Source organism: Lissotriton helveticus, chromosome 1_1, assembly GCF_964261635.1.
Source record: "Lissotriton helveticus chromosome 1_1, aLisHel1.1, whole genome shotgun sequence".
NCBI classification, from domain to species: Eukaryota; Metazoa; Chordata; class Amphibia; order Caudata; family Salamandridae; genus Lissotriton; species Lissotriton helveticus.
Genome location: NC_136057.1, coordinates 2,017,100,328 through 2,017,125,255, shown reverse-complemented (window position 1 = coordinate 2,017,125,255; position 24,928 = coordinate 2,017,100,328). Strand labels below are relative to the sequence as shown.

Here is a 24,928-nt window from a genome sequence, read left to right as displayed (position 1 = left end):
ATTACGAGAATATAGATGAGGATGCTTTTGGGCACTTCTGTTAGTTGGTGTTCCTTCTTGGTTCTACTTCAATTGTCAACTAAAAAAACATAAATAATAATTATTATTTATTATTTATGTTTTTTTAGTTGACTGGTGTGCAGTAGAACGTCTGATCCATAGATATTCGTTAGCATCACCATAGAAAGTACGCTAAACGGACAGCAATTGAAAAGCTGCTTCAACCGTAATTTCCAGGTATATTGACCAGAATTGCATCTTTAATACAATACTGTCTGTGAGATAGTTGTTCATTGTACACTAAAGGATTAACCGTAAACAAGTTGATCTGAGGCAAAATAGTTATAAAGTCTCTGGGAACCAGGGGAGTGACCATTAGAGTGTGCAATCTGTGGGCTGTAAGAACACGTTCAAATGATTGTATTCAGAGACATAATTGTGAGTACACTAAAATACTGTTATTTATTCTTAGATACAAAGTCCAAAAGTCTTAAATGTCCTGATGAAGGTGCCAAGATAAAGTGACACCGAAACGCCGCGTCGACCTTTTGTTAAGACCTTTTTTATTGTATATCTTGTTTTAATTGTGTATTTCTTATATGTGGTACTATCCGGAATGGTATTGGAAGAAAGTTTTAACTTTGTAATAGATTGTAACCCAAGTGGGAGGTACTCATGAATAAATTCTTCATATTTTTATAAATTTTTTCTTCATCATTTGTTTTAGTCACAGTGTACTGCATACTCTTGTGTTTGATACTTATGTTTGCTAAATCAGCAGTTATAGGTCAAAAGCATTCCCCCTGAGTTCCAGCCACAGCTATCCCTGTCTGCTACCCTTTACAGGGACTCTCCCTTTTTTCACAGTACTTCACACCGCATCAATTCACATCGCCGATGTGGTATCCATACGAAGCCACTCCCGATGCTGCTGCCTGCACCGTGGCCTGGGGACACCACTCATAATTTACTCAACACACCACCCCATCCCACACCTCAGGCAGGCTTGGCCCATGGATGCCAGCGCCATCGACTTCAGAGCCTCTGCTGATGACAGCGCTTAAGCAATGACGACGATGCTGCCTGCACTGTGCCCTGCCAGCACGGCAATGAACACTTCCCCACTTCGCACCACAGCCCTGGTCTCACCGACGCCACTGGACATAGTAACTGAACCGCTGCCACCACTGCGACCTGAGGACACCGCACACCGCGCGACTCCACTTTGCACTGCAGCCCTGACACCTTCTGATATCGGCGCTCCTGATTTCAACCTCACAGAGTTTGATTTGCAACATGTGTGACTTCAAAGGTCCGACCTCCGGGACTGACGCAGCCTATCCAAGGTGCTGTTTGTGGGTCTTACCGACACAGTAGCTGGACCACAACATCACAGTCGGCCTGAACTGTTGGATTTGTTTGTTCACAACGCTGTGATAACCCCAGAGAGAGCTATTGACTAAAAGAACTGTGTCTTAAGGTTATTCTTGCAATAATCCAATTTTGATTACTGTATATTGGATTTTCATTGTTTTGGTCTCGTTTTACAAGGATAAATATTGGCTATTTTTCTAAAACTGGTGTGGTGTCCTTTGTAGTGTTTTCACTGTATTACTGTGGGTTATGTGCAAATGCCTTACACATTGCTTCTGAGATAAGCCTGACTGTTCGTGCCAAGCTACCAAAGGGGTGAACAGTGGTTATTTTAGATGTGTAATCCCCCTTACCCTGACTACAAGGAAGGGTCCCTACTTGGACAGGATACAAACCTGACAACCAGACACCCCCATTTCTAACACCATTGCATGAGGGGAGCTTTTCTCCATGTCATTTTTTTTACGTGTGTGTTAGCAAATCAGGTCTATGGAACTGAACCCTTTGATTGGCTGGCTGGAAGTGTGGAAAATTGTTGCAGCCATCATTACATGATGCAGGAATTGGTCCCCATGTTTTGGGAAAGAAAACAAAAGAGCCATAAACTGGAAGGGGGCTGCTTTACCTGACCTGCCTCACCCATGTTGCGAAGCTCAAAGGGCTTCCTCTAACCCCCATTTTTTTTTTCTTTTTCGGAGTTTTATATAGCGCCAACTTGACCTAAAGGTATCGGGTATCACAGCGCTTTACATGAGCACCAGTTGCGTTACATAAGGACACATTCTTTTTTTAGGCATAGGGAAATTAAGTGATTTGCCTAGAATCGTAGGATGTTGAGCGTCGTTGCCCAGACTCAAACACAGTTCCCCAGATTTTAGGTTGACCGCCCTAGCCGATAGGCCGCATATTCGCCCCATTAAATTTAAATTTTAAAAAGTTACCTTTGGGGCTGCATTGGCTGACTCCAGCTTACCTGTAAGGTCTGAGAACCTTTGCTTCAGTGTCTGCAAAACCCTGACAAAGGCTCATGGACCCTTGTTGGACCCTCTTGCATAGTGGGTCAGTGGGCCTTGCAGAAGGTCTACTAAAAGCTCATAAGTCTGGGTGGGATTGCAAACTCAAAAAAATGGAGTCCAGTCTTCAATCAGACCCCTGAAGGCTGTGCGCCAAGAGGGTTGTCCGCTTGTGGAGGGTTTTCTATGGTTAGTGCCTTTGAAAACCGTAGATGGACATTTTAGGACTTGATTTTTACACATGAACTGTGTCAAAGCCTCCATTTGGCAGCATGAGCATAGAAGGGACACCTGGTACTTTTTCAGTTAAGGCATGCATTCTGGCCATAGTAGAAAGGCAAATAATTTAGTCGGGCTATAGGAACTGCTGGACTTGGCTATGTGTAGTCATATCTAGTCTATAACAAATTGATAGCAAAATAAACAATTAAGATTAACTTAATGCCAATATCTTGATTATTTTATGCTGTAAAGTATCTTAGGTATGTTCAAATCAAGTTGACACAGTGATATGTTAACAATGTACAACCACTGAATTGTGATAATGGAGGGTTGTCTTTGTGTCCAAGATATATGGTGCCTTCTTTACAAGAGGAAGGGTTATACATAAAATAGGCTGTGTGCCCAACCATTTGTGATTGGCTAACGCTGGTGCACACTTGCAAAGCCCATGTGCAGCCAGGATTGGCCGTAGGCCCTTATGCCACTGTTTACAGCCAAAAGGCCGAACACAGGAAGAGGTTTTGAAAGCCATTCCTTTGGTCAGGCTCTGTGCCTAAACTACTTGCAGCAGCTAACCTCCCAGTGTGCATAGCAAAGGATGTGCAGTGTGGAGGTTGGCTGCACAGCCATGCCTTCGGACAAGCACCACACAAAATCCTCCTCGGACAGCCCTCTTGGTGCCTAGCATTCGGGGTTCAAGTGGAGACTGGCCTCCATTTTTTGGCCTGCTCACAATCCTGTAGATACTTGTTCTGGGCATAGTCTAATAACTAATGAATTAATGCAATTAATACAAGTACTGCACAACAATAACGGGCATTCTCGTAAAATGGCAGTTGTCATTATTATAGGAAGACATTCTAATAACTGTTACTCAAGAGACATAAAAATGTATTACTCTTGGCAAGGTAATGTTTCAGCGCACGGTGGGGTGGGGTGGGTGGGATAATGCTATATATAAATGCCAGCTCTCCAAATATAATGTAGCCGTACTGCATTCAATGCATTATTAGCGTCAAATATTGTGCCACAGAACAGGTAACAAGTTGCATATTTGAGTTTCAATCAATACCATTGTGTATGAATTCCATATGCTATATATAAATGCCAGCTCTCCAAATATAATGTAGCCGTACTGCTTTCAATGCATTATTAGCGTCAAATATTGTGCCACAGAACAGGTAACAAGTTGCATATTTGAGTTTCAATCAATACCATTGTGTATGAATTCCATATTCTGCTATCAGTTATGTTGTATTTATTGTGTGCAGATACAAGTGTTACCCCCATAATCTTAAATATTATCCTTTTTCCATACCGACCCCAACACAGAGCTTCTAACGTGAGCCACAGAAATATTCAAATGAGTGCTTTTGTATCAATTCACTTATCAGTATTGTCTCCCTCAGCAGTGTTGAGTCCTGTCTGATGTGTTTTCTCACCTTAACATTAGGTCACAGATTTTGGGTTTGCCAAAAGAGTAAAAGGTAGAACATGGACGTTATGTGGCACACCAGAATATCTAGCACCAGAAATAATTCTTAGCAAGGTAATGTATGATAATACTAAACTTAAACATCATGAATGTATGCATTTGTATATGAGATTTTATAAATCAGTAACTAAGTTGCAAAGCTGCAAGTGGTCAGAGCAGTAGACTAGTAGAGCTCGGAGCAGAGGTTATTGGCAAGTGACTGGGTGGGAAGGACAGAGGTGAATTGGTGAAGACTGTTAGGAGGTATTCCAGAAGGTCAGACTCCGAGATGTTGCTTGTACCCCAGGGTCTTGACCCCTTTCCTAAAGTGGAGTATGGGATGGGTTTTGCGTTATTCATGCGGGGCAGAGCAGTTGAAGCCCTGGCCCCATTTTCTGTCTTCCACTCATAATATTTTAGAGTTATTTCAAGTGTAAATCACAGAAACATACATCCTTTAACTGGTAGTATAGCAACTAGGATGTTAATTGCTCAGTCTCCGATTTAAAAACAAAGTCTACATCACTTTCTGCTGTGTGAAGTGAACGTATATCCCACCAATGTGACGCAAAGGATATAAAAAACCAAAATGGTTAGACAGAGAGATTACTGTTCATATATGAAGTTTTCAGTTACTTGCACTATTTTGCCTTGTAATTTCTGTTAAACCATTTTTTCTTTTACATAGATCCCACTACCTTACTGAACAATTGTCTCTTCTGTTCACCGGGGGACATGAATATGTTTCTGTATTTGCCTTTTTCAGGATTTCACATGAAAGCCCTGCATACTGCACTCTGTATTTTATATTTGAGATTTGGATTTTTAATTTACTGAGAGCGTCCATCAATGTATTCATTTTATAAACAGCAGTTACTTTAATCTATGTGATTTAAATTGAGGAGACCAAAATAAAAACGTTCATAAGAAATCATCACAAACTTAAGACAATGGTTGTGCTTGAGGGATACGTATGAGCAAAGTCTCCGATTGAACGGAGACAAGACAGAAGTTTTAGTGGTGGGAAGAGAGACCTCTATATGGTCTCAGACATGGTGGCCCAGTGAACTGGGCTTACCACCCACTCCCGTAGAAGCGGTCAAAAATCTGGGTGTCATGCTGGACTCAGACCTTTCTGGTAAAACCCAAGTTAACAAAGTTACCGGAAAATGTTTGGGCATTTTAAAAATCCTTCGAAAAATACTAGACTTGATTCCTATTACAGCTAGAAAACCCATAGTCCATGCGCTAATAACACCCCATCTGGACTATGGAAACGCCCTCCTAATAGGTCTCAGCCAGAAGGGCCTCCACCAACTGCAATGTGTACAAAACACAGCTGCCCGACTGGTGCTAGGCCTCCCTAAAAGAGCATCGACCAAATCTGCTCTATCCAAACTCCATTGGCTCCCCATTAAAGAGAGGATAAAATTCAAAACTCTTTGTTATGCCCACCGCATCGCTCAGAATAAAGGCCCCGAATATTTGAAAACCCTTCTCATCACACATCGCCCAACAAGAGATCTTAGATCATCAGGCAAGATGCTATTTAAAATTCCCCGTATCATAAAAGCCAAAATGGGAGGCAGATCCTTTCGACATCTGGCGACTAAATACTGGAATGCCCTCCCTCTCCATCTACGAATGGAACCGTCTGAAGTCAGATTCAGAGCACAATTAAAAACTCACCTGTTCCTCAGCCTGTAATTTCCCCGGATGATTTCCACACCTTCTTCCCTTGGGACTGGATGTATTGCAGTTAGCGCGGGGACACACAGCTTTGTGCAGCCAGGCGCTTTACAAATGGCATATTATTATTATTATTATTATTATTATTAAAAGAAATAGACAATCCACAGAAATACATATAATGCTGAATGTAAAGGAGGCTATACCGTCATTCAATAAGGTTCTACACTGATCCTTTGCTTAAAATGTTTTTTTTTGGTAGTCACAAACCAAGGTAGGGAAAAGAATAGATACAGTAACCACAAGATTAACACTCAGGGCTCTACTTTGGTAGTGCATTCAAGTGTGTTCTTGTGCTTGGTGCTAAAACCTCAGCACCCAAAGCACTCCTCTCCAACATTATTGTGATCTATTGTTTTTACATTGACAAGAACTGCTTTGAAGATTTTCAGTACTCCTAAAAAGTAGCCACAATTTCAAAGTGGTTTTTTATGTTGTTTTCAAATATGCTCTGTAGGCAGTTAAATTTCGTGAATGTTTGGTTTAGTATAATTCTGATAACTAGCAATTGTCATCAGATGTAATTGTGGAATATCTATCATTAAACAGGCTTGCCATGTATATGTAGATTTGCCTATTGCAAATTTCCTTGCATATTACGTCTCTTGTATGAACACGTAAGAATGTGGGTTATTGACTGTGTTGCATGCGATTCTACCACAAGGAATAAGACCACTAAAGTAAAACGCAGTTTCAATCATTTAAACTTGGGCTCAATCCCCGGTAGCTATAGCATGGAGCAGGCAGGCTTAGTTTAGTAAAATATGTTAAGTATTTAGCAGAAGCAAAACAGTTGGAAAGTTAAAATGCAACACAATTAAGATCCCACAGCCAATTTAGAAAAATAGAGGAAAATGTAATAAGTAAAATTATACGAATTCATCAAAAATCTAATAAGGGGAACGAGAGGTATGAATTTTTAAAGAAATTAGGCAAAAAAAGCACAAAGAAAAAGTAAAACACCAATCAGTAATCACTGTTATGGATTGATTGGAACCCAGGCACAATTCAAGCTAACAGCAACGGACCATGATTCGGAAACCACAAGTGGGTTTGTCTTGGTCAAACATTTTACCTTGTGATTGTCTCTAGAGGGGAAGTCGAAATTCTCCAGCGAGGCAAAGTATCTAGCTATAGCTACTAAAGTCCTGTAGAAGCAAGATAGCCATTGAACTAGGTCCGGCTAAAGCCGTTGGTTTTGGTGGGAAAAGCTCCAAGTAGGTGAAATTCAAATTGTGCAGTTGCCTAAGTCCTTCTGTCAGACGGATACTTTTCACACCTTCGTCCAATCATGATTTCTACTTTCAAATGTAGTCTTTTTTTATGGAGCCTAAAATCGTTCAGCAAGGGATGCCTAGAGCTGTATCTAACAAATTCCTCTCAAAATTGGCAACCTTTGCTTCTAGGTCCCACTGGTGACTTCTAAGGCTCCTAGAAATTCAGGCTCAGCTCTTAGGGGCCAGGATTTACTCCAGTAGATGCCATCAGTAGAGTCCAATTCCAGTTTCTGCTGGTAAGCTTGGCACTTAAGGAAAAAGGTGTCTTGCACCTTATGTTTTTCTGGACACACTGGAGGTCAGTCAGCTGACCTGGAGTTCTCTTGTAGTCCTGGGTACAGGTGGGAGGAGGTCCAGCCCTCTAGGGACTGAGACAGGTCTCAAACAGCAGATCCAGTACTCTTCCCTTCTTCCGCTGGCCCAGAAAGTGTTCTAATGAGCTGTGAGTGAGGTGCTACTTTTGTAGGTTTAAATAACCAGTGGGTGGGGGTAACTCCTGAACACTCCCTAACCAATGAGAAGAAAAGATACCGGGGGCAACCCTTCCCACTTATGCAGCACATCCTGTTTTCCTCACTGCAAAACACCTCACAGTGCACTATTCTCTGCAAATTCAACATTTCAGACTCTTTGTGCTCCTGCAAGGAACCTGTGTGCCAGCCAGTGGTGTTCTTAGGGAAACGAGCAGTACCTTCTGCAGCTAAACCAAACTGGATCTGGGACCAGCTCCCCCTCCCAATGGGATGTTGCCTAACTGTCTCCAGAGGGTTTATGGATAACAATGCTTCTCTTCCCCAGGTATCCCTTTACACTTAAATTTGAATGGATGGCCTCACCCTGGTCCCTTTAAAGTTGATGAAGTTCTCCAGTATTGGGGTATCTTTCATATATTCACATGCTTGAATCATTCCCCGTTGTCGGAGTGGGAGTCCCACGGTACATAAAAATAGCAATATATATATGCATAACATAGCTATATCATATGTAAAATAGAAACGGGAAGTAAAATGACTAGAAGTTAATAGGATTTTTTTTTCACTTTCATGATTTGTCCAAGTCATTATATATAGTTCAAGCTACAGCCAATCAGGCATCGGCACCCTCTTTAACCTTCTCCGTAGAGGCACAGGCTCTCAGATTTTCTACAGCTCCTCAGGTTTCTTCAGAATTTCTTCTTTTATGGTGTCTTCTTCAAAGACATCTATTTAGACCTTGAAGCTTGTGAGCAGCTCCAGCTATTTTCTGAAGACCCCCACAAAAATGCATTTACTGCCTTTATCCAGACCACCAGGTGAGAGACTGCAAGATCGGCAGAACGTTCCCTCAAAAGACTTTGAGAGACAGAGAGGGACGTCTTCTTCTGTGGCTACAGAAGATTAATCACCAGGACAACCCCTTATCTGATATTGAAAGTACTTCCTCTGTTAAGACCCCTTCCTCTAGGAAGAGGGCTAACGACAGGGAGTTGTCTTCTCCTGAGGCTATGGTGTTGAAAAAGCAGCACACCTCAAAAATTGCTGAGTTGCCTTCCCCCTCAAAAAAGGCTCCTCCATCTCTTAAGGGTAAGACTCTACACCCCCGAGAAAGACTGAAAAATCTCAGGCTTCAAAAACCATTCCTGACAAAGATTTACTTCAGAAATGGGGTCCCTCTCTGACGAGCTCGATGACGATGTCCTCGTCGACGAAGACTACCGTCGCCGCTATGACGACGTCAACAGCCACTTTTTCATCTCCAAAGTCTCAGATGATACTGGCGTCGTCATCCTCGCCGTCGACGCTGGTGTCCATCTCCGTGAGACCAACCACGTCAGTCACCTCCTTTTCCTCGTCATCGCCTAAGTTGTTGAAGACTGCTGTTGATGCCCCTTCGTCAACGAAGACTAAGAAAGCATCGTCGACGTTGGCCTCATCAACGATTGCCTCGTTGATGGCCGACTCATCTACGGCCGCCTTGTCGACGGCCGCCTCGTCGACGCTGCAACTATGTTCATGCACTGACTTCCAGGTATGGTCTTCGTCTACGGCCATAGCATCCTCGAAGTCTTCTATGATACATCTATGAATTTACCACCGTCTACAGCAGAGCCTTACTTGCTTCAATGACACAAATCTTTTTGGGAGGTCCTCTCACCTGTTCACACCTCCCCAAGTAAGGTTCCTCTTGCTTTGCCTGTACAATTGTTGGATTATGGCGCTGACGAGAAAGAATGTGATGAGGACAATACATTTCGTACTGCCAGGAACCCTTCAGAGCTTTTCATTAAATATTAAAATGAGGATCAAGAGGGTGACGATTACCCTGAGACTGCTGCTTTAGCACCAGTGACAAACCCTACTGCACAAATGCCTCTATATCTTCTAAACAACTTACATCACATGTTGGATGACTACTATCACCGATTCCCTCCATCTGAATCGGCTTCTTCTGTCCCACACCTGTTCCTCAGTCTTCATCAGTGCTTAGGTCGCCCAGACCAGTTTCTCCAGTGGCTTCGATGTCTCACTTCTAGTCACATGTCTTGCAACCTGTTGCTTCAATGTAGTGTTTCTTTTACCCTACCTACTGTGGTGACAAGCTGGGACTGGCTTATCTTTCGTACCGCAACCAGTACCCCTTTCAAATGGGGCACTACACGGCACGTATGCCCTTGCTTGCAACAAGTGCTCTGTGGGCTCCCTTCAGTTTCGTCATGGTACTGGGTGCTTCTCAATTTACTATTGTTCATAATTCTACATGATTTTACTCTCATTTTTATGTTACTTATCGTTGTTGTTTCAAGTATTTTGTTTTTATCTTTTTTTCACACACTGTTCCTTTGCTATCTCAGCTTTTGTTATGGCTCCGTGTTGTGGCGCGGAGAAGTTTTCTATAGAAAACTGACGCCCGCATGACGGGAGGGGCTTATATGGCTCCATTGTTGTCACTTCCGTGGACGATGTTAGGACGGAGCCTGGCGACGCTGCCTCCGGGCGTGAAGAGATATTGCTGGGTAAAAAGATTTTCCGGATCCAGTCTGACGCCTGGGGAGATATTATAAGTTAAGGAATCTGCGGCTAGACTGCGTCTCTACCAGATATATTGTTACCGAAGGTAAGTAACTCTTCCATTAGGTGTTGTTTGTCTTGGTCTTTTTTCTTAACCTGAAAGTTCTGGGTGTTGGATTTGATGCAGGTGTAGAGGGCTGCTGGAGAAGGTGGCTTATACAGTCTAAGCACCCACTCAGACTTGGACAGGATCGGGCCATGCGTTTCCCAATTGGGGCTTAATGGCCGCTCAGTGCTGAAGGATTGCTCAAACTATTGTTTAACGATTCTGAGGTTTTTTCTGCCTGCGTTACTTAGCCTGCTTGAAGAGTTTGAGTTTCCAGACACGGTATATGAGGCTTGAAAGTAATGGGCGATTAAACCTGTTGGCGTGAAGTTAAGGGGTATTTTGGAAGTGGGGCTCCCATGCCAAGGTGAGGTGTGACCCTTATTAAGTTCCAGGGGCTCCTCAATATTCTGAACAGTTGTTGATGGTGGGGAATCTTTCCCCTCAATGGCAGACTTTGATTGAGTTGGCAGTATCCTTCTTGGCACTCTACACAACATTCTACTGCCTGTACACCCTTACTGTGTGTACCAGGGGACTTACGTAGACCAACTATTGTGTTTGGGGATGCTTGTTGTGGGTTGTCTGGGTTATTGAAGGCACCAATTGGGATTTGGCAATCAGGGGTGGGTAAGGGGTGGGGTGGGCTGCGCTGCAGGTGAAGGGGAAGTTGAGCTGAAATGGTGAAGTATTTACTTTGCTTGACTCAGTGTTGTGGCAGATGCAGCAGGTCGTGAAGGCGGGGGACCACACAGATTGACAAGCCCCATCAGGACCTAGTCCGACTGTCTCCATTACACTCCGGCTCGACCTTCCGTCCGCAGTGGTAGCACTGCAGCCACTTCTCTCCACACCTCATCTCACCGCAATCCTCAGATGTTCCGCTGCCGGGTTTCCAGCTCCCAGAGGTGTTGCTTGTCCTTGCAATATTGGGCATCCTTCTTTGCCCCAAGCGATAGATTTTCAGGTGGTCGGCTTGGCCCTTGAATGGCCAGCAGCTTTTGCTTTTGCTGTGCCACTGGGGCAGCATCAAGCGGGAGGCCCGTAGCTGAGTCAGCGCAGTGGGCTGCTGACTGACGAACAAACAGACGGTACTTTGCAGAATTAGCATGGCAGCAATTGGCAACCTCACTCCTTACCTCCGACAACACGATGAGCTGCGCAATAAGGAGCCAATAACTCCGATGTCTTTTCCCTCACCTGCACTTCAGTTTCATCAGCATCTTTTAGGAAGGATCACGCTCACCCTCCTGGTTGCCCCGTCCTCTTAAATCTTCATGTACCTAAATACGTTTTATTTTAGTGATATTTGATCTGCCAGAGTAGTGCACCATGGAAAGCCACGAGCAGCTCATTTGAGGTAACGTTGACATTTGTTGAATAGCAGTTTATTGTTTTCTAAGTAATACAGAAGGGCTGCTGGTGCCAGTGTGAAGCCTGTTTTGATAACTAATAATAATGTGATGCAGATGGTGGCTCTAGGTAACATTCCTGTGTGCCTGGTTTGTCCAATCCTTCTGCTTTCACCTTTCTATAGCCTTAACCCTGTGTCATGTTTCCCTCCTTTTTGAATTGTTTACATCTGAAAGAGACATGTTAGTGATAGATTCCTTACCTTAGAATATCCCCAGGCGTCAGACTGGATCCAGAAAGTTTTGCTTAGCAGTACCCTTGCATGTCTGTAGGTGGTGTCCCGCGGCTCTGCGTCCGTCACTGGCGTCGTCAGCGCTGAGATGACATCACGGAGAGTACTTGGGCGCCACCCATGCGTGTTGACATCAGTTCTTTATTTTTCCGCGCCAGTAAGCGCAGATCCGGATTGAGCACATACCTTCGTCTCTTTTTGACCGCTATTTTGAGACTTTTGCCTCCCCACTTTTTTTCTTGGTGCACGTAGGGATGCCCGGCATTAAGTCCTGTGGGACTTGTCACCGAAACATGTCGGTAGCGGACCCCCATGATGTTTGCCTCTACATCCAGGAGGCTGACCACGACTCCCGGGACTGGCATGCCATGACCCCCAAGGCTTTGCGGGAGCGGCGTCGGAAGTTGCTGGAGATCCAGGATTCGTCGCGTCACCGCTCCGGGTCTAGGGGCCGTTCCCAGGACTGCTCGTGGGACCGGAACCATCGCTCTTTGGACTCCAAGTCTTCTACTTCGGATTCCAGTAAGCATTGCCATAAAAAGAAGTCGAAGAAGTCTTCACCTTCGGATTCCAGTAAGCGTCGCCATAAAAAGAAGTCGAAGAAGCGTGTTCGCTCTCCGACGTCCCCCCATCGCTCCTCAGAGGTGAACGAGGGGGACAGGGGCCTCGCTCCGGTGGCTCTTCTGGAGCCTGTGAGTCCTGCAGCCTACCCGCCGTACCCGGGTCCGTTGGTGACTCCTGCACAAATGCAAGAGTTCCTTGCTGCCTTGGACCTTCTTTGCAGGCCTTGGGCTCTCGCCGGCGGGTCTTCGGGCCCCGCGGACCCGTGTCCAGATCCTGTTGGCCCGGTGGCTCCGCCATTTGCACCAGCGCTACAGGACCTGCGCTGCTGGCTCATGCCCTGGCGGTATGAGGTGCGGTGTTGTCTACTTCGGCCCCGGCGCCACCCTCGGCTTAGGCCCTGGTGCCACCCTCGGCCCCGGCGCCACCCTCGACCCCGGCACCACCCTCGGCTTCAGCCCCACCGCCACCCTCGGCTCCAGCCCCGCCGCCACCCTCAGTTCCAGCCCTGGCGCCACCCTCTGCTCAACCCCCGGTGCCGCACTGGGTGCCATCAGCCCACCCTTGCCCCGGTTCCCAGACCATTTTGTTCTGGCCTGGGATCCGCATTGGGAGCCGGCGGTGGAAATGGCACCGTTCCTGAATCCGTTTGTGCCTTACCCACTCCGGCTCTGCCGCTGCGACCCGCCCCCTCTACGCTAGAGGCGGATGACGACTGGGAAGGGTCCGAGGACCCGCTTGCTCGGCAATGTGACTCCAAACTCGATTGGGTGGACAACTTGGAGGATGCAGGCGACCTCGATGTATTTTCTGACCTGGGTTTTGCCTCTCCCCCGCCTACTATGGAGGAGGGTGCCTCCTCTATCATGGTCCTCTGTCGGGCTGCTGAGGCCCTCAACCTTGACCTCCCCACGGTGGCCCTCAAGACCAACCTCCTCACCGAGGTGCTCCAGGCAGAGTCTACTTCGGCGGAGCCGCTGCTTCCCTTTAATGACGCCCTAACAGTGGTCCTCTTGGGCACTTGGTCGAGGCCAGCCACGGGGGCCCCGGTGGATAAGAACGTTGCCAGACGTCACTGACCGGTGCCCGGTGACCCCGCTTTCTTGACCCCTCACCCTACGCCGGAGAGCCTGGTCATTCAGGCCTCAATGTCGCAGAGTGCCTTTCCCACGGCCCGCCGTGTAAGGACTCTTAAAAGCTGGACCAGTTTGTGAAGCAATTGTTCTCTTTGGCCAGCCTCGGGCTGGGGTCGGTGAACACCGCCTGCTTGTTGGGACGCTACTCCCACGCGGTGTGGGATGCTGTTGCTCAGGTGTTGCCTCAGTATCCTGAGGAGGTGCAGGCTACACTTTCTCAGGCGATTGCTGAAGGTAAGGATGCGTCTAAGTTTGCCATTCGGTGCGGGTTGGACACCGCACCCTCACTGGGCAGGACGATCTTTACGACTGTGGCATTGCGGTGCCACGCCTGGTTGCGTTCGACTGGGTTCTCGCCCGATGTCCAGAGTTCACTCATGGACATGCCTTTTGATGGCACCCGCCTGTTTGGCGACAAGGCTGACAGTGCACTGGAGCGCTTTAAAGACTCACGGGCTATGGCCAAGTTCCTGGGTCTTTCTACTAAGAACCCAGCCACTCCTGGGTTTTGTTCTTTTTGTGGCCCGGGTCGAAACTCCCAGGCGCACCCTTCCAACAGGCCTGTGCAGAACCAGCCCCAGTGAGGCCGCGGTTGCGGTTTTTGCAGGGCGGTTCGGGTAACCAGCGTGCGGGTCCGTCCACCTCCACCCCCGCTGCTTTCGCCTCTAAAACCCTCCTAATCTGAGCATCAGGGAGTACCCCACACCGGTGGGTGGCAGGATCCGGCACCACCTCCCCCGCTGGTTTGAGATTACGTCTGACAAATGGGTGCTACGGATAATCTGCAACGGTTACTCCCTTCCATTTCAGTCCCCACCCCCAGCCATGCCACCTCGGTGCCACTGCATGTCGGGATAATTTGACTCTTCTCCAACAGGAAGTCGCGGCCCTCTTGGCCAAGGGGGCCATCGAGTGCGTTCCTAGGCCAGAAGTAGGGAGTGGTTGTTATTCCCACTACTTTCTGGTCCCCAAGAAGTACAAAGAGGGACTGCATCCTATCTTGGACCTTCGGGACGTGAATCACTTTCTCCGGAAGGAGAAGTTCTAGATGCTAACTCTGTCTCAGATCTTGGCTGCCCTTGACCCTGGAGAATTGATGGTGGTGTTGGACTTGCAGGACGCGTATTTTCACATCCCCGTCCTGCCGTCCCACCGGCGTTACTTGCGGTTCACGGTAGGCCAGGAGCATTTTCAGTTTACTGCGCTTCCCTTCGGACTTACCAGTGCCCCTCGGGTGTTCATGAAAGTGATGGCGGTGGTCGCAGCTCATCAGCGCAGGTTAGGGGTGTCAGTCTTCCCCTACCTCGACGACTCGTTGTTGAAGGCTTGCTCGCCCCAGGTAGTCATCACCTTCAGACTACGGCCGACCTGCATTTGCTGGGGTTCTCCCTCAACATGCCGAAGTCACACCTGAGTCGCTCTCAGAAGCTCCCCTTCATCGGAGCGTTTCTGGATTCGGCGCAGTTTCGGGTTTATCCTCCCGAGCAGCGAGTCCGGGATATTCAGGCTATTCCGATCTTTCAGCCTCTATCCCGGGTTTCAGTCAGGATGACCCTCCGGCTCCTGGGCTGATGGACTCCTGCATTTTGCTAGTGCAACATGCCAGATGGAATATGCAGGCTCTGCAGTGGGACCTGAAGTTCCAGTGGGCACAGCATCAGGGCAACCTGTCCGATCATGTCCAGATCTCAGAGGGCACTGCAGGGCACTTGCAATGGTGACTCACAAATCGTAATTGGGTCAGTGGCAGATCTCTCTCCCTTCCCCAACCAGCGCACACAGTGGTGACGGATGCGTCCCTCCTGGGATGGAAAGGCCACTTGGGAGAGACGGAGATCAGAGGCATCTGGTCTCCGGCGGAGTCCCGGCTCCATATCAATCTTCTGGAGCATCTGGCGATCCGACTTGCACTGAAAGCATTCCTTCCCTCTGTCCGGGAAAGTGTGGTGCAGGTGTTCACGGACAGCACCACCGCCATGTGGTATTGCAACAAACAGGGCGGGGTGTGGTCCTGGACCCTATGTCAGGAGGCTCTGCGCCTCTGGACATCGAGGGAACATCAAGGCATTACCTTGGTGGTTCAACACCTGGCAGGTGCTCTGAACGCCAGGGCGGACGAATTCAGCCGCCGGCGCTTGATGGATCACGAATAGCATCTGCACTCGGACGTGATGCAAGGTCTCTTTCAGCAGTGGGGAGAGCCTTGGTTAGATCTATTCACCACCAAAGAGAACGCGCAATGTATTCAGTCCCGCGTGATGGAATTTCCAAGGCGGCACTCGCTCGGAGGCGCTTTTCATCAGGAGTGGAGTTGTGGTCTGTTGTACGCCTTTCCGCCTATACCACTTCTGCCCATATTGCTGAAGAAGATCCGGTGCGACCGTGCCCAAGTTATCTTGTGGCTCCGGACTGGGCTCGAAGAATATGGTATTCAGAGCTACTCAGTATGAGCATCGATCCCAGGATCCGTCTGCCTCTTCGGGAGGATCTTCTATCGCAGCAGCAGGGGACGGTCCTCCACCCAAACCTGTCCAGCGTCTACCTCCATGCGTGGAGATTGAGCAGCCACAGTTGACAGCTTTTGACCTTTCCCCTGAGGTCTGTAATGTCATTCTGGCAGCCAGGCGTCCCTTCACTAAAACGGTATACGCCTGCCGATGGAACAGATTTGTGGCATCGTGCACCGCAAAGCCTGTGGACCCCCTTTCGGTCCCTCTTTCTGAGGTTCTTCTCTTCCCTCCATCTTTGGCCCAGCAGGGCTCTGCTCTAGGAACTATCAAAGGTTATCTCTCTGCCATTTCCGCCTTCCCTGAGGCTTCCTGATCAGCCTTCTCTTTTTAAGTCCTGCATTACACACACGTTCCCTCCTGTACCTTTCATAATGCCTCAATGGGAATCTTGTCTTGGCTTTTCTGATGTGCGCTCTCTTTGAGACTCTTCATAACTGTCCTTTACGTCTTCTTACGCTAAAAACTGCTTTCTTGATATCTATCACCTCTGCTTCTTTGGCCGTTCTGTTCGCCGTGACTTTCTGGTGTAATCCTTTTCGCAGACCCAATACTGGGGTTGGTATTGATGGGGTATCTATTCTAAGGTAAGGAATCTATCACTAACGTGTCTCTTTCAGATGCACAAGTTACTGCTTGTGTATCAATATATCTGTAAGAGACATTAGTTAGTCATAGATTCCTTACCACCCCGCCCTTCCTCCCCGTTCTGCGAACTGGTTACTAGGGTTAAGGTTATCCCCTTTTAGGGCCCTAGTTTTATGCACCAATGGTTAGTATCTTGCATGGCTCTGCGTTCCTGGCACGGAAAGTCATGTACAGAACTGACGTTAGCGCGCATGGGTGGCGCCGAAGTACTCTCTGTTACGTCATCTCGGCGCTGACTACGCCAGTGACGGACGCGGAGCCGCAGGACGCCACCTACTGACTCTCAAGCGTACTGCTAAGCAAACCTTTCCGGATCCAGTCTGACACCTGGGGATATTCTAAGATAAAGAATCTATCACTAACTAATGTCTCTTACAGATATATCGTTACACAAGTAGTAACTTGTGCTTCCAAGTCTTCTGACTTTCACGAACACCGTCTTGCAAAGTTCCAGTTTTTTGCAGGGGCTCATGGAAGGCAGTTACTCTGGAAGAAGACTTGTGCAGGCTGCGTCCTGCCTTGCTCCTGTGTTCCAACTAATAAACAACTTGCTTACTTAATTTTCATCTGAACTCGTACTTTCAATTTGGCGAATATCTTGTTGGAACACTAGGAAGGAAACAAATCCATTTCTACTATTTAAAGTATTTTGTTTTTCAAATTTCGTTGGCCTCTGCCTGATCTTCATACTTCCCTGGTAATCTCTACATATACAGGACATCATTAAGGTACTGTTTACCTCGTTGAGAGACTTTTCATGTAATTTTATTACTACTTATGACAAGATTTACTATGGCTCACATCGGGTAGCAAGGATATTTTGCACCGCTTTACCCTTCCTTGCTCTGGCCTTTTCTGTCTTTTGTACCATTTACTGAGCCTTGGATCTTTAATTTTTACTGTTTTCGACCTTTGCCAATACAAAAGAAAATAGGGGGAGTTACCGTTTCAAATTTAAAATACGCATCCCCTGAGGTGCACAGAGGCACGTTGTCCGCAGAACTTTCAGTGCCTTAATTCTTCTCCTCGCTCTGAATTTCTGTGAGGTGACATCATATCGCCGAGCATCATTTACACATATCGCTTATACGTGCAATGCTCTGCACACGTGCCGCCCTCTTGGAACTCCAATTCTCCTCAAGTTTGTCATTGCGTCCTTGCTTTAAGATTAATAACGCGTATCCAACATGCGCGCAACATTTACTAATCACTTTAGGGCCATATTGAATGTACACTTATGACGTAAAACTATTATCTTGTTACATGCTTGTATTTCTGAAAATGTTATCACAGCGTTAATTTTATAACCAGCACAACCGCTGTTCAGGAATCCACTTCTTCGTCTTCTGGGCAACTACTCTGGATTATTTTCAAATTTGCAAGTTATGAGTACTGTCAGACCATATTTATATATTTTTTTCTTTTATATTGTGTTCCAACTTTAAGAAGATTATTTTCATTCTTAGTCTTTACCGCTTTTTGACCATCCTAACAGTAATAATTCTGCAGTATTAACTGGTCAAACGTTTTTATTTTAAATGGCTACACAAAATTTTTCTATTCAACCCCCACAAGCTTTTTAGCCAGCAGGAAGTGAACATTGCTTGAAGTGGTTACAATGGAAAGCCTACTTTTTGAACTTCATTGAAACTATGGATGCAAAGGGCAAAATGAAGCTACAAAGGAAGAAACAAATATTTTTTAACTCCATTGGTCTGGGGGATTGAAAGTATATGATGAAATGACTAAAATGTCTGGTGGGGATGAATCCAATGTATTTTTAGATGTTTTTGGAGACTTTGAAAATCACTTTGCTCCCACAGTGTGTATGGGTATACCGAGGTATAATTTCTTCCATAGAAAACAAGAAGCAGGTGAGACTGTAGACATGTATGTTGCCGCTTTTAAAAAGATCGCAGAAGATTGTAGATTTGACCATCTTCAAGAGCAATTTATTTGGGATCAGGTTGTCATGCACACTCTCGATCCAGCAATCCAAAATAGACTTTGCATTAATGGTGATGCTGATCTTAAAGATGTTTTAGCCATAGTTAGGAAAGCTGAAGTGCTAAAGCTCTTAAGAATGTAAGTAAAGAAATGCATGAGCATGTTGTCTCCAAGACTCAAAACAAATCTAATTTTAAACAAAAAAACTCATCCTCAACCTAAAACTGTGGAATTTAAAAAGTGAGAGGATTTTAAATGTTATGGTTGTGGCAGTAGTACCCATTTAGCTAATAATAAGCTATGTCCTGCTATCAAAGAAAAGTGTTCTAACAGTAGATTGATAGGACATTACTGTAAAGCATGTAGAAGAAAGAAGAGTCAAAAAGTAAAAGCTGTTTGAGATTGCTTCAAGTGATAATGAAACGATCATAAAATAAATTATGCATTGCTCTGTTAATCATGATTCTAGTGACACACAAAAGGAACAACAGTTTATTCTTAACATAAAAGAAACTAATACCAGTGAAGTGAAAAGGAAACTTATTTGTAACTTGTTGATAGGGGGTGAGGTTCTGTTCAAATGCATGCAGATTCAGGTTCTCCCTACACAATTGTTAGTGAAGAAGTATGGAATACTAAGTTCTTAGAAAATTTAGGAGACAAACTGTACACCTCTGATGTTTCCCTGGAAGGATTTTCAGTTGAAAAAATAGATGTAATTGGTTTTAGGCCCCTCATCTTCAGGTTTAAGGGGATAGAATTCGTAGTAAAACTGTACGTAGCTAAATGCGGACCATCCGTGCTTGGCTGGAAGGATCAAGGGAATCTTAATATCATTCTTGATACTAACTGCTCTGATCCTGTACTGGTCGTGGATGATAGCCGAGCAATTGGTAATACAATGTTAAGCGAATTTTCGAAAGTTTTTAGATCGGTAGTTTTAAGGGTTTGAACACCGCATAGTTTTGAAAGATCATGCCACTCCCAAAATCCACAAGGCTAGAGAAATTCCCATATTGATACGTGGTGAAGTGGAAAAGGAATTAGAAAAACTTGTCAAGGAAGATATCATTGAGCCAATAGAGTCCTCAGAGTGGATTTCTCCCATTGAGGTAGCCTGGAGCTTCAATGGAAATATTCGGCTCTGCAATGACCTACGCCATCTCAATAACAATATAGTAGTTAAGTTTCCTTTGCCCAAAATTTCAGAAATGCTATCATTAGTCAAAGATGCCATGTTTTTTTCAACAATAGACTTTTCGGCCGTGTACCACCAAATTATGTTAGACAAGGATAGTAAACATCTTATTGAATTTATCACACCTATGGGATGCTTCTAGTATAAAAGAATACCTTTCGGTTTGGCATCCGCAGCTGCCATATTCCAACGGCTTATGCACACACTTTTTGGCAAGCATCCCAAGGTGAGATGTTTCCAGGATGATAGCCTCATTTTCGGGAAGGATAAAACTGAACATGATCGTGTGCTTAAGGAAGTATTAAGTACTTCAGTGTAAAAATGATTGACTGTTGAGCACTCTAAATGTAAATTTTGTGTGAAATCGGTGACTTACCTCAGTCATGTTTTGTGCGCAGAAGGTGTTGCTACTAAACCTCAGTTAGTGGATGCAATCAAAAATGCACCTCCACCCTCCAGTAAAGATGAGGAGAGATCCTTCCTTGGCATGGTGGAATTTTATGCCAAATTTGTTGTACGTTTTTCCAGTAAAGTTTACAACATTGGACAGTTACTTAAAAGCAATGTTAGATTTGTATGGTCTGATTGATGCAAGAATGAATTTAAAGATATCAAAGAAGCTATAATTCATGCTCCTGCTCTGTGCCCCTTTGATGTGAACAGTACATGCATAGTCACTGTTGACGCAAGCAACAAGGGTTTAGGGGATGTCCTCTCCCAAATTGATGAGAGAGGAAAAGAGTCCATCGTTGCATATGCGTCCAGAGCCCCATCTCCTTGAGAGAACAAGTTTTCTGTTATTGAGAAGGAAACCTTAGCTTGTGTTTGGGCTCCCGAACACTTCCATAGTTTTGTTTGGGGGAAAGATTGCATAGTCCGATCAGATCACAAGCCCTTAGTCAAACTCCTTACCACAGAAGGGTTATACACTTGAATGATTTTGTTATTTACACATTTGAATGATTTTGTTAAATTTCTTATCTTTTTTTTTTGTGGTTTTCTCAAGGGGGAAGATGCGTTATATTTCCCTCCTTTTAGAATTGTTTACTTCCAAGTCTTCTGACTTCCACGAGCACTTTCTTGCAAAGTTCCAGATTCTTTGCAGGGGCTCAGGTAAGGCAGTTGCTCTGGAAGACGACTTGTGCAAGCTACATCCTGCCTTGCTCCTGTGTTCTAATGAACGACTTGCTTACTTACTTTTCGTCTCAAGTCGTACTTTACACCCTGCTTCTCTCCACGTATTTAGAGATGTTTCTTCATGCTTGCAAAACTCCAGTTTCTAGATAGCTTTGTGCCTAAGTGTGCCAGTACAGATGTATTGCTTTGCATTCTGGGACTTAAAGGCCTGCTTTTATGAGATACAACATGTTTACATGGTGAAAATGAGCTCAATATTAGCTGATTATGCTTGCCTTGAAAGAGTGATGGGTCTTTTTACTTCTAGGTTGTAGGGTCAGCATTCCTTCAGTTTAGCTACATTTTCCAGGAAAACAAAGACTATTTAGTTGGCGATGGTTGGCTCAGCATTTCAGCATTCTATGCATGTCTTCCAGTAGGGTGTAACATATTTCAGTGAGTACTAGCTGGCTAAGCATTTCAGCTTTCTGTTCATGCCTCTTCCCTCTTCTCACAAAAATTAATTACACTCTAAATTTTGCCTGTTTGTGTGTGAATAAAACTGAGATTAGGAAATATTAACAAAATGTTCACAGGCAGAGCTTTAGGTGCAGTACTCACAATGCCACTGGAGTCAAGTTAACCTGGCTGATAAGGGGTGATACCCCGAAACCGGTCTGAGGATGCTTGTTTAAAGTCCAGGGAGGACCTGACCATTTGGGCTGGTCTGTACCCATGGGGAGCATAGTCAAGACTGATTTGCATATTGTCTGGGTCCAAACAGGAATGGCATGGTGAGCAAAAAAAACATGGATTTGGGCCCAGATCTTTGTACTGTTGTCAAATGTTTGACATTGTTCAGCATTCCATCCATCATTTGTTCTTTATGTATCTACTCTGTGGGCTTACAGCCTGCCCATCACTTTGAATTAATTGCTTTGTGTGTCCTCCACAAAGGCTTGCTTTTCTGTGGTCAGTGTTGGTAATACTCCCCCCTTTTTATATGTCGACCCCTCCCAAGAAGCATACCCCTATTACTTATAGCCTTGCCCTTTTGTGCATGTAGGTTTGCTTAATCGCACTATTTTATTTATTTTGTTTCTGCCCGTATTTTCAAAGGGTCAGCTTTTCTTCTTCTACACGCTCACCCGACGGGTGGGCTTTTTGCCGTACTGCTAATAAATGTAATGTTTGCATTCTGCATTTGTCATTTTGTTTCTGTTTCGCCATTGTTTGTTAACGTTTGTTATGTATTTAACCCCTTCGACGCTAATGACAAGGTCAGCTCGTCATGGGCGTTACCTGCGCTGCGCGCATGACGAGCTGACCTTGTCATGTAACGAGGGTTTTTACATATTGCAGCGCACAGCGGGAAAACCCACTAGCGCGCAAGCGGTTAAACTGGGGTTTTTTGTAGGCACAGGGAGAACCGACGTAGAGACTTGAACACGGTTCCAAAGTCTGCAGCTCTGGATGTTAATCCACATCATCTCTCTAAATATTGCTGGGCGTTCGAGTCAGTATTGTCTAGGCGTGGCTAGTTTTCGTTATTTACTTTTTTTTTGCTTGACGTGAGCTATAGCGGCAGAGCGTGCTTCCCTGAGGGTGTTTGCAGAAGTGTGTCAGACACAGCATTGGTTTGGACTGGTTTGCGTACGCGATCGCTTGTGATTCATTCTTGTAATCAACTGGGTTCATCTTTACCACCCAAGGAGATAGGCTGAAGGTCATATGTAACTGCATTTATATCTGATAGAGACATCTAGCCGCAGATTCCTTAACTTAGAATATCCCCAGGCATCAGACTGGATCTCGAAATTCTTCAGCAGTACCTATGCGCACCGAAGGCAGCCTCGCATGGCTCAATCTAGTCGTCGTCCACAGATGAGATGTCAATGGAGCCATATCAGTCCCTCCCAGTGCACTGACGTCCGTTTCCGCGTCCCAAAGTGGATCCTGAAGTAGCGGTTCCTCCGGCCTATTTTCAGGCCTTACCAATGCCTTTTAGCATCCAGGAACAGTGTGCAATGCCTTCGGGCTTCAAGTTGTGTGAGACCTGTATGCGGCAGATGTCGGCAACGGATCCACATGCGATATTTATGTGGTGCTTGGGAGAGCACCACGACTCAGAGGAGTGTGACGCCTGCCTGCAGCTGAAGCCAAATCTCTGCCGGAACGTCGGATGAAGTTGTTGTCCACCCGGATGTCCTTTTCGGAGTCCTCGCATTGCCGTTCCCCATCTCGAGCTGGGTCTCCTGTTCGGGACAGGTCACAGAGTCGTTCCCACAGACTTCACTCGCCTGATGCAGTTCAGCACAAGAAAATGTCACGGAGTTTGTCGACCTCACATAAACGTGACGTCGGGGCCCGCTGCTCCCAGTCTTAACCGAACACTGGCCCTCAGGAGTCAGCCCCCACCTACCCACCATTTCCTTGTGTTGGGGTGGCTAGAACCCATATGAAAGCCTATTCTCAGGCTCGACAGGCCATCTTTGGGTCACCCCCTCTCCCTGGTGCGCCTTCGGATCCCACAGACGGGGTAAGGACTAAGGTCGGGAATTCGCCGTCTGGTTCGTCCTCTGCTCCGTTCGAGTGGTCTGACTCCGGTTCCGTACTCTTTGCGATGTTGGGGCTCGGCCCAGAGGGGCATCCCGGTCAGACTTCAGGCCGCAGTCCTCCTGTAGTGTCGTTGTACAGCCCTGAGAGGCTACCTGTGCTAACGCCGGATGCGGCTGCAGCTCGGAGCTCAACTTCGAGTCGATGCCGTTCTTCACCGCACTTTCCCATCTCGCTGGAGGTCGAGTCGACGCTGGCCAGATGCCGGGTGAACGGGTCCTCTTCGGTGCTTGTCAACGTCGATGCAAGGCCATCTCGACTTCGGTCGACCCTATTGCCGTCCCCTGCTGTACCTCTGTTGGAAGAGGATGAGGCCCCTGTGGTTTCGCCACCTCCAGGGTTCTTTTGATGCTCCTCGGAGCAGGTGCCCTTAGACCGGCAGGCTCTTGCGGGTCTTCGGGTTACAGAGGCTTTTGGTGGACGGGTTAGCCTACAACCATCCCCTACGGATGAGTTATTGTCGCCACCTAGAATGTCCACAGAGGCTAGTGACGTGTTTGCGAGTGCTGTTCGCGAAGCTGCGGATATCTTACAGCTACAGCCTCTGTCCGTCTCTATGCCTTCTGATCCCCTGTTGGAACTGCTACACCAGGGTGCCGTGGAGGTGGAGCCCTTGCTGCCTTTTGGCGAGTCATTGTATGACATTCTTCTTGGGCGAGGCCCTCATCAGGAGACCCTGTGAGTAGTGCTATTGCACATCATCGCCCAGCTCCAGATGGCCCGCCTGTTTGTCACTACATCCTAGGGCTCAAGGACTGGTAGTCCAGGTAGCCTCAACCTTGCTACCTTCCATTACTTCCACCCACTAGGGAGTCTCGATGGTTGGAGTCGTGTGGCCGCTATATCTTTTAGTCCACCAGCTCGGGCCTTAGGTCCTTGAACACGTCTTGCGTGTTTGCATGGCCTAGGTTTGCCCTTTGGGACTCGGTTGAGTCTCCTTTCATCTCTTCCAGAAGGCCTTCAAGCTGACCTGGCTCGGCTACTTCACGTTGGCCGGGAACTGGCACAGTTTTCCATTCGGTCGACCATGGACACCATTGACTCTGTGGGTCGGGCTATGGTCAGGTCAGTTGCTTTGCGTTGCCATGCCTGGCTGCGCAATGGCAGTTTCCCTGCAAATGTTCAGGAGTGTCTTCGGGATTTGCCCTTTAATGGGGCCGCCCTTTTGACAGCCATGCTGACTCAGCGGTCCAACATCTCATGTCTGGGTTTCCATGAATTCTGTGGTTTCTATTCCTTGTGGCGGACTCCTACTTTTAATTGCAGTCTTGTCACTTCCTTTTCTGGATAACAGTCTAAGGGTTCAGGATATTATTTCCTGGATGGACTGTAAGGCACATCAGCCGTTCTTG

At 46.4% G+C, this 24,928-nt stretch overlaps 1 protein-coding gene across 2 annotated transcripts in view; it reads left to right on the top strand.

Annotated features, from left to right (window-relative positions):
* The window catches only part of PRKACB (protein kinase cAMP-activated catalytic subunit beta), a 288,944-nt gene that overhangs the window by 214,798 nt on the left and 49,218 nt on the right, over window positions 1-24,928 (top strand). For both annotated transcript variants that reach the window (XM_078644794.1, XM_078644785.1), the window contains exon 7: window positions 4,063-4,158. In XM_078644794.1, the coding sequence (XP_078500920.1) occupies window positions 4,063-4,158 (96 nt within the window). The remainder of the gene's footprint in view (window positions 1-4,062; window positions 4,159-24,928) is intronic.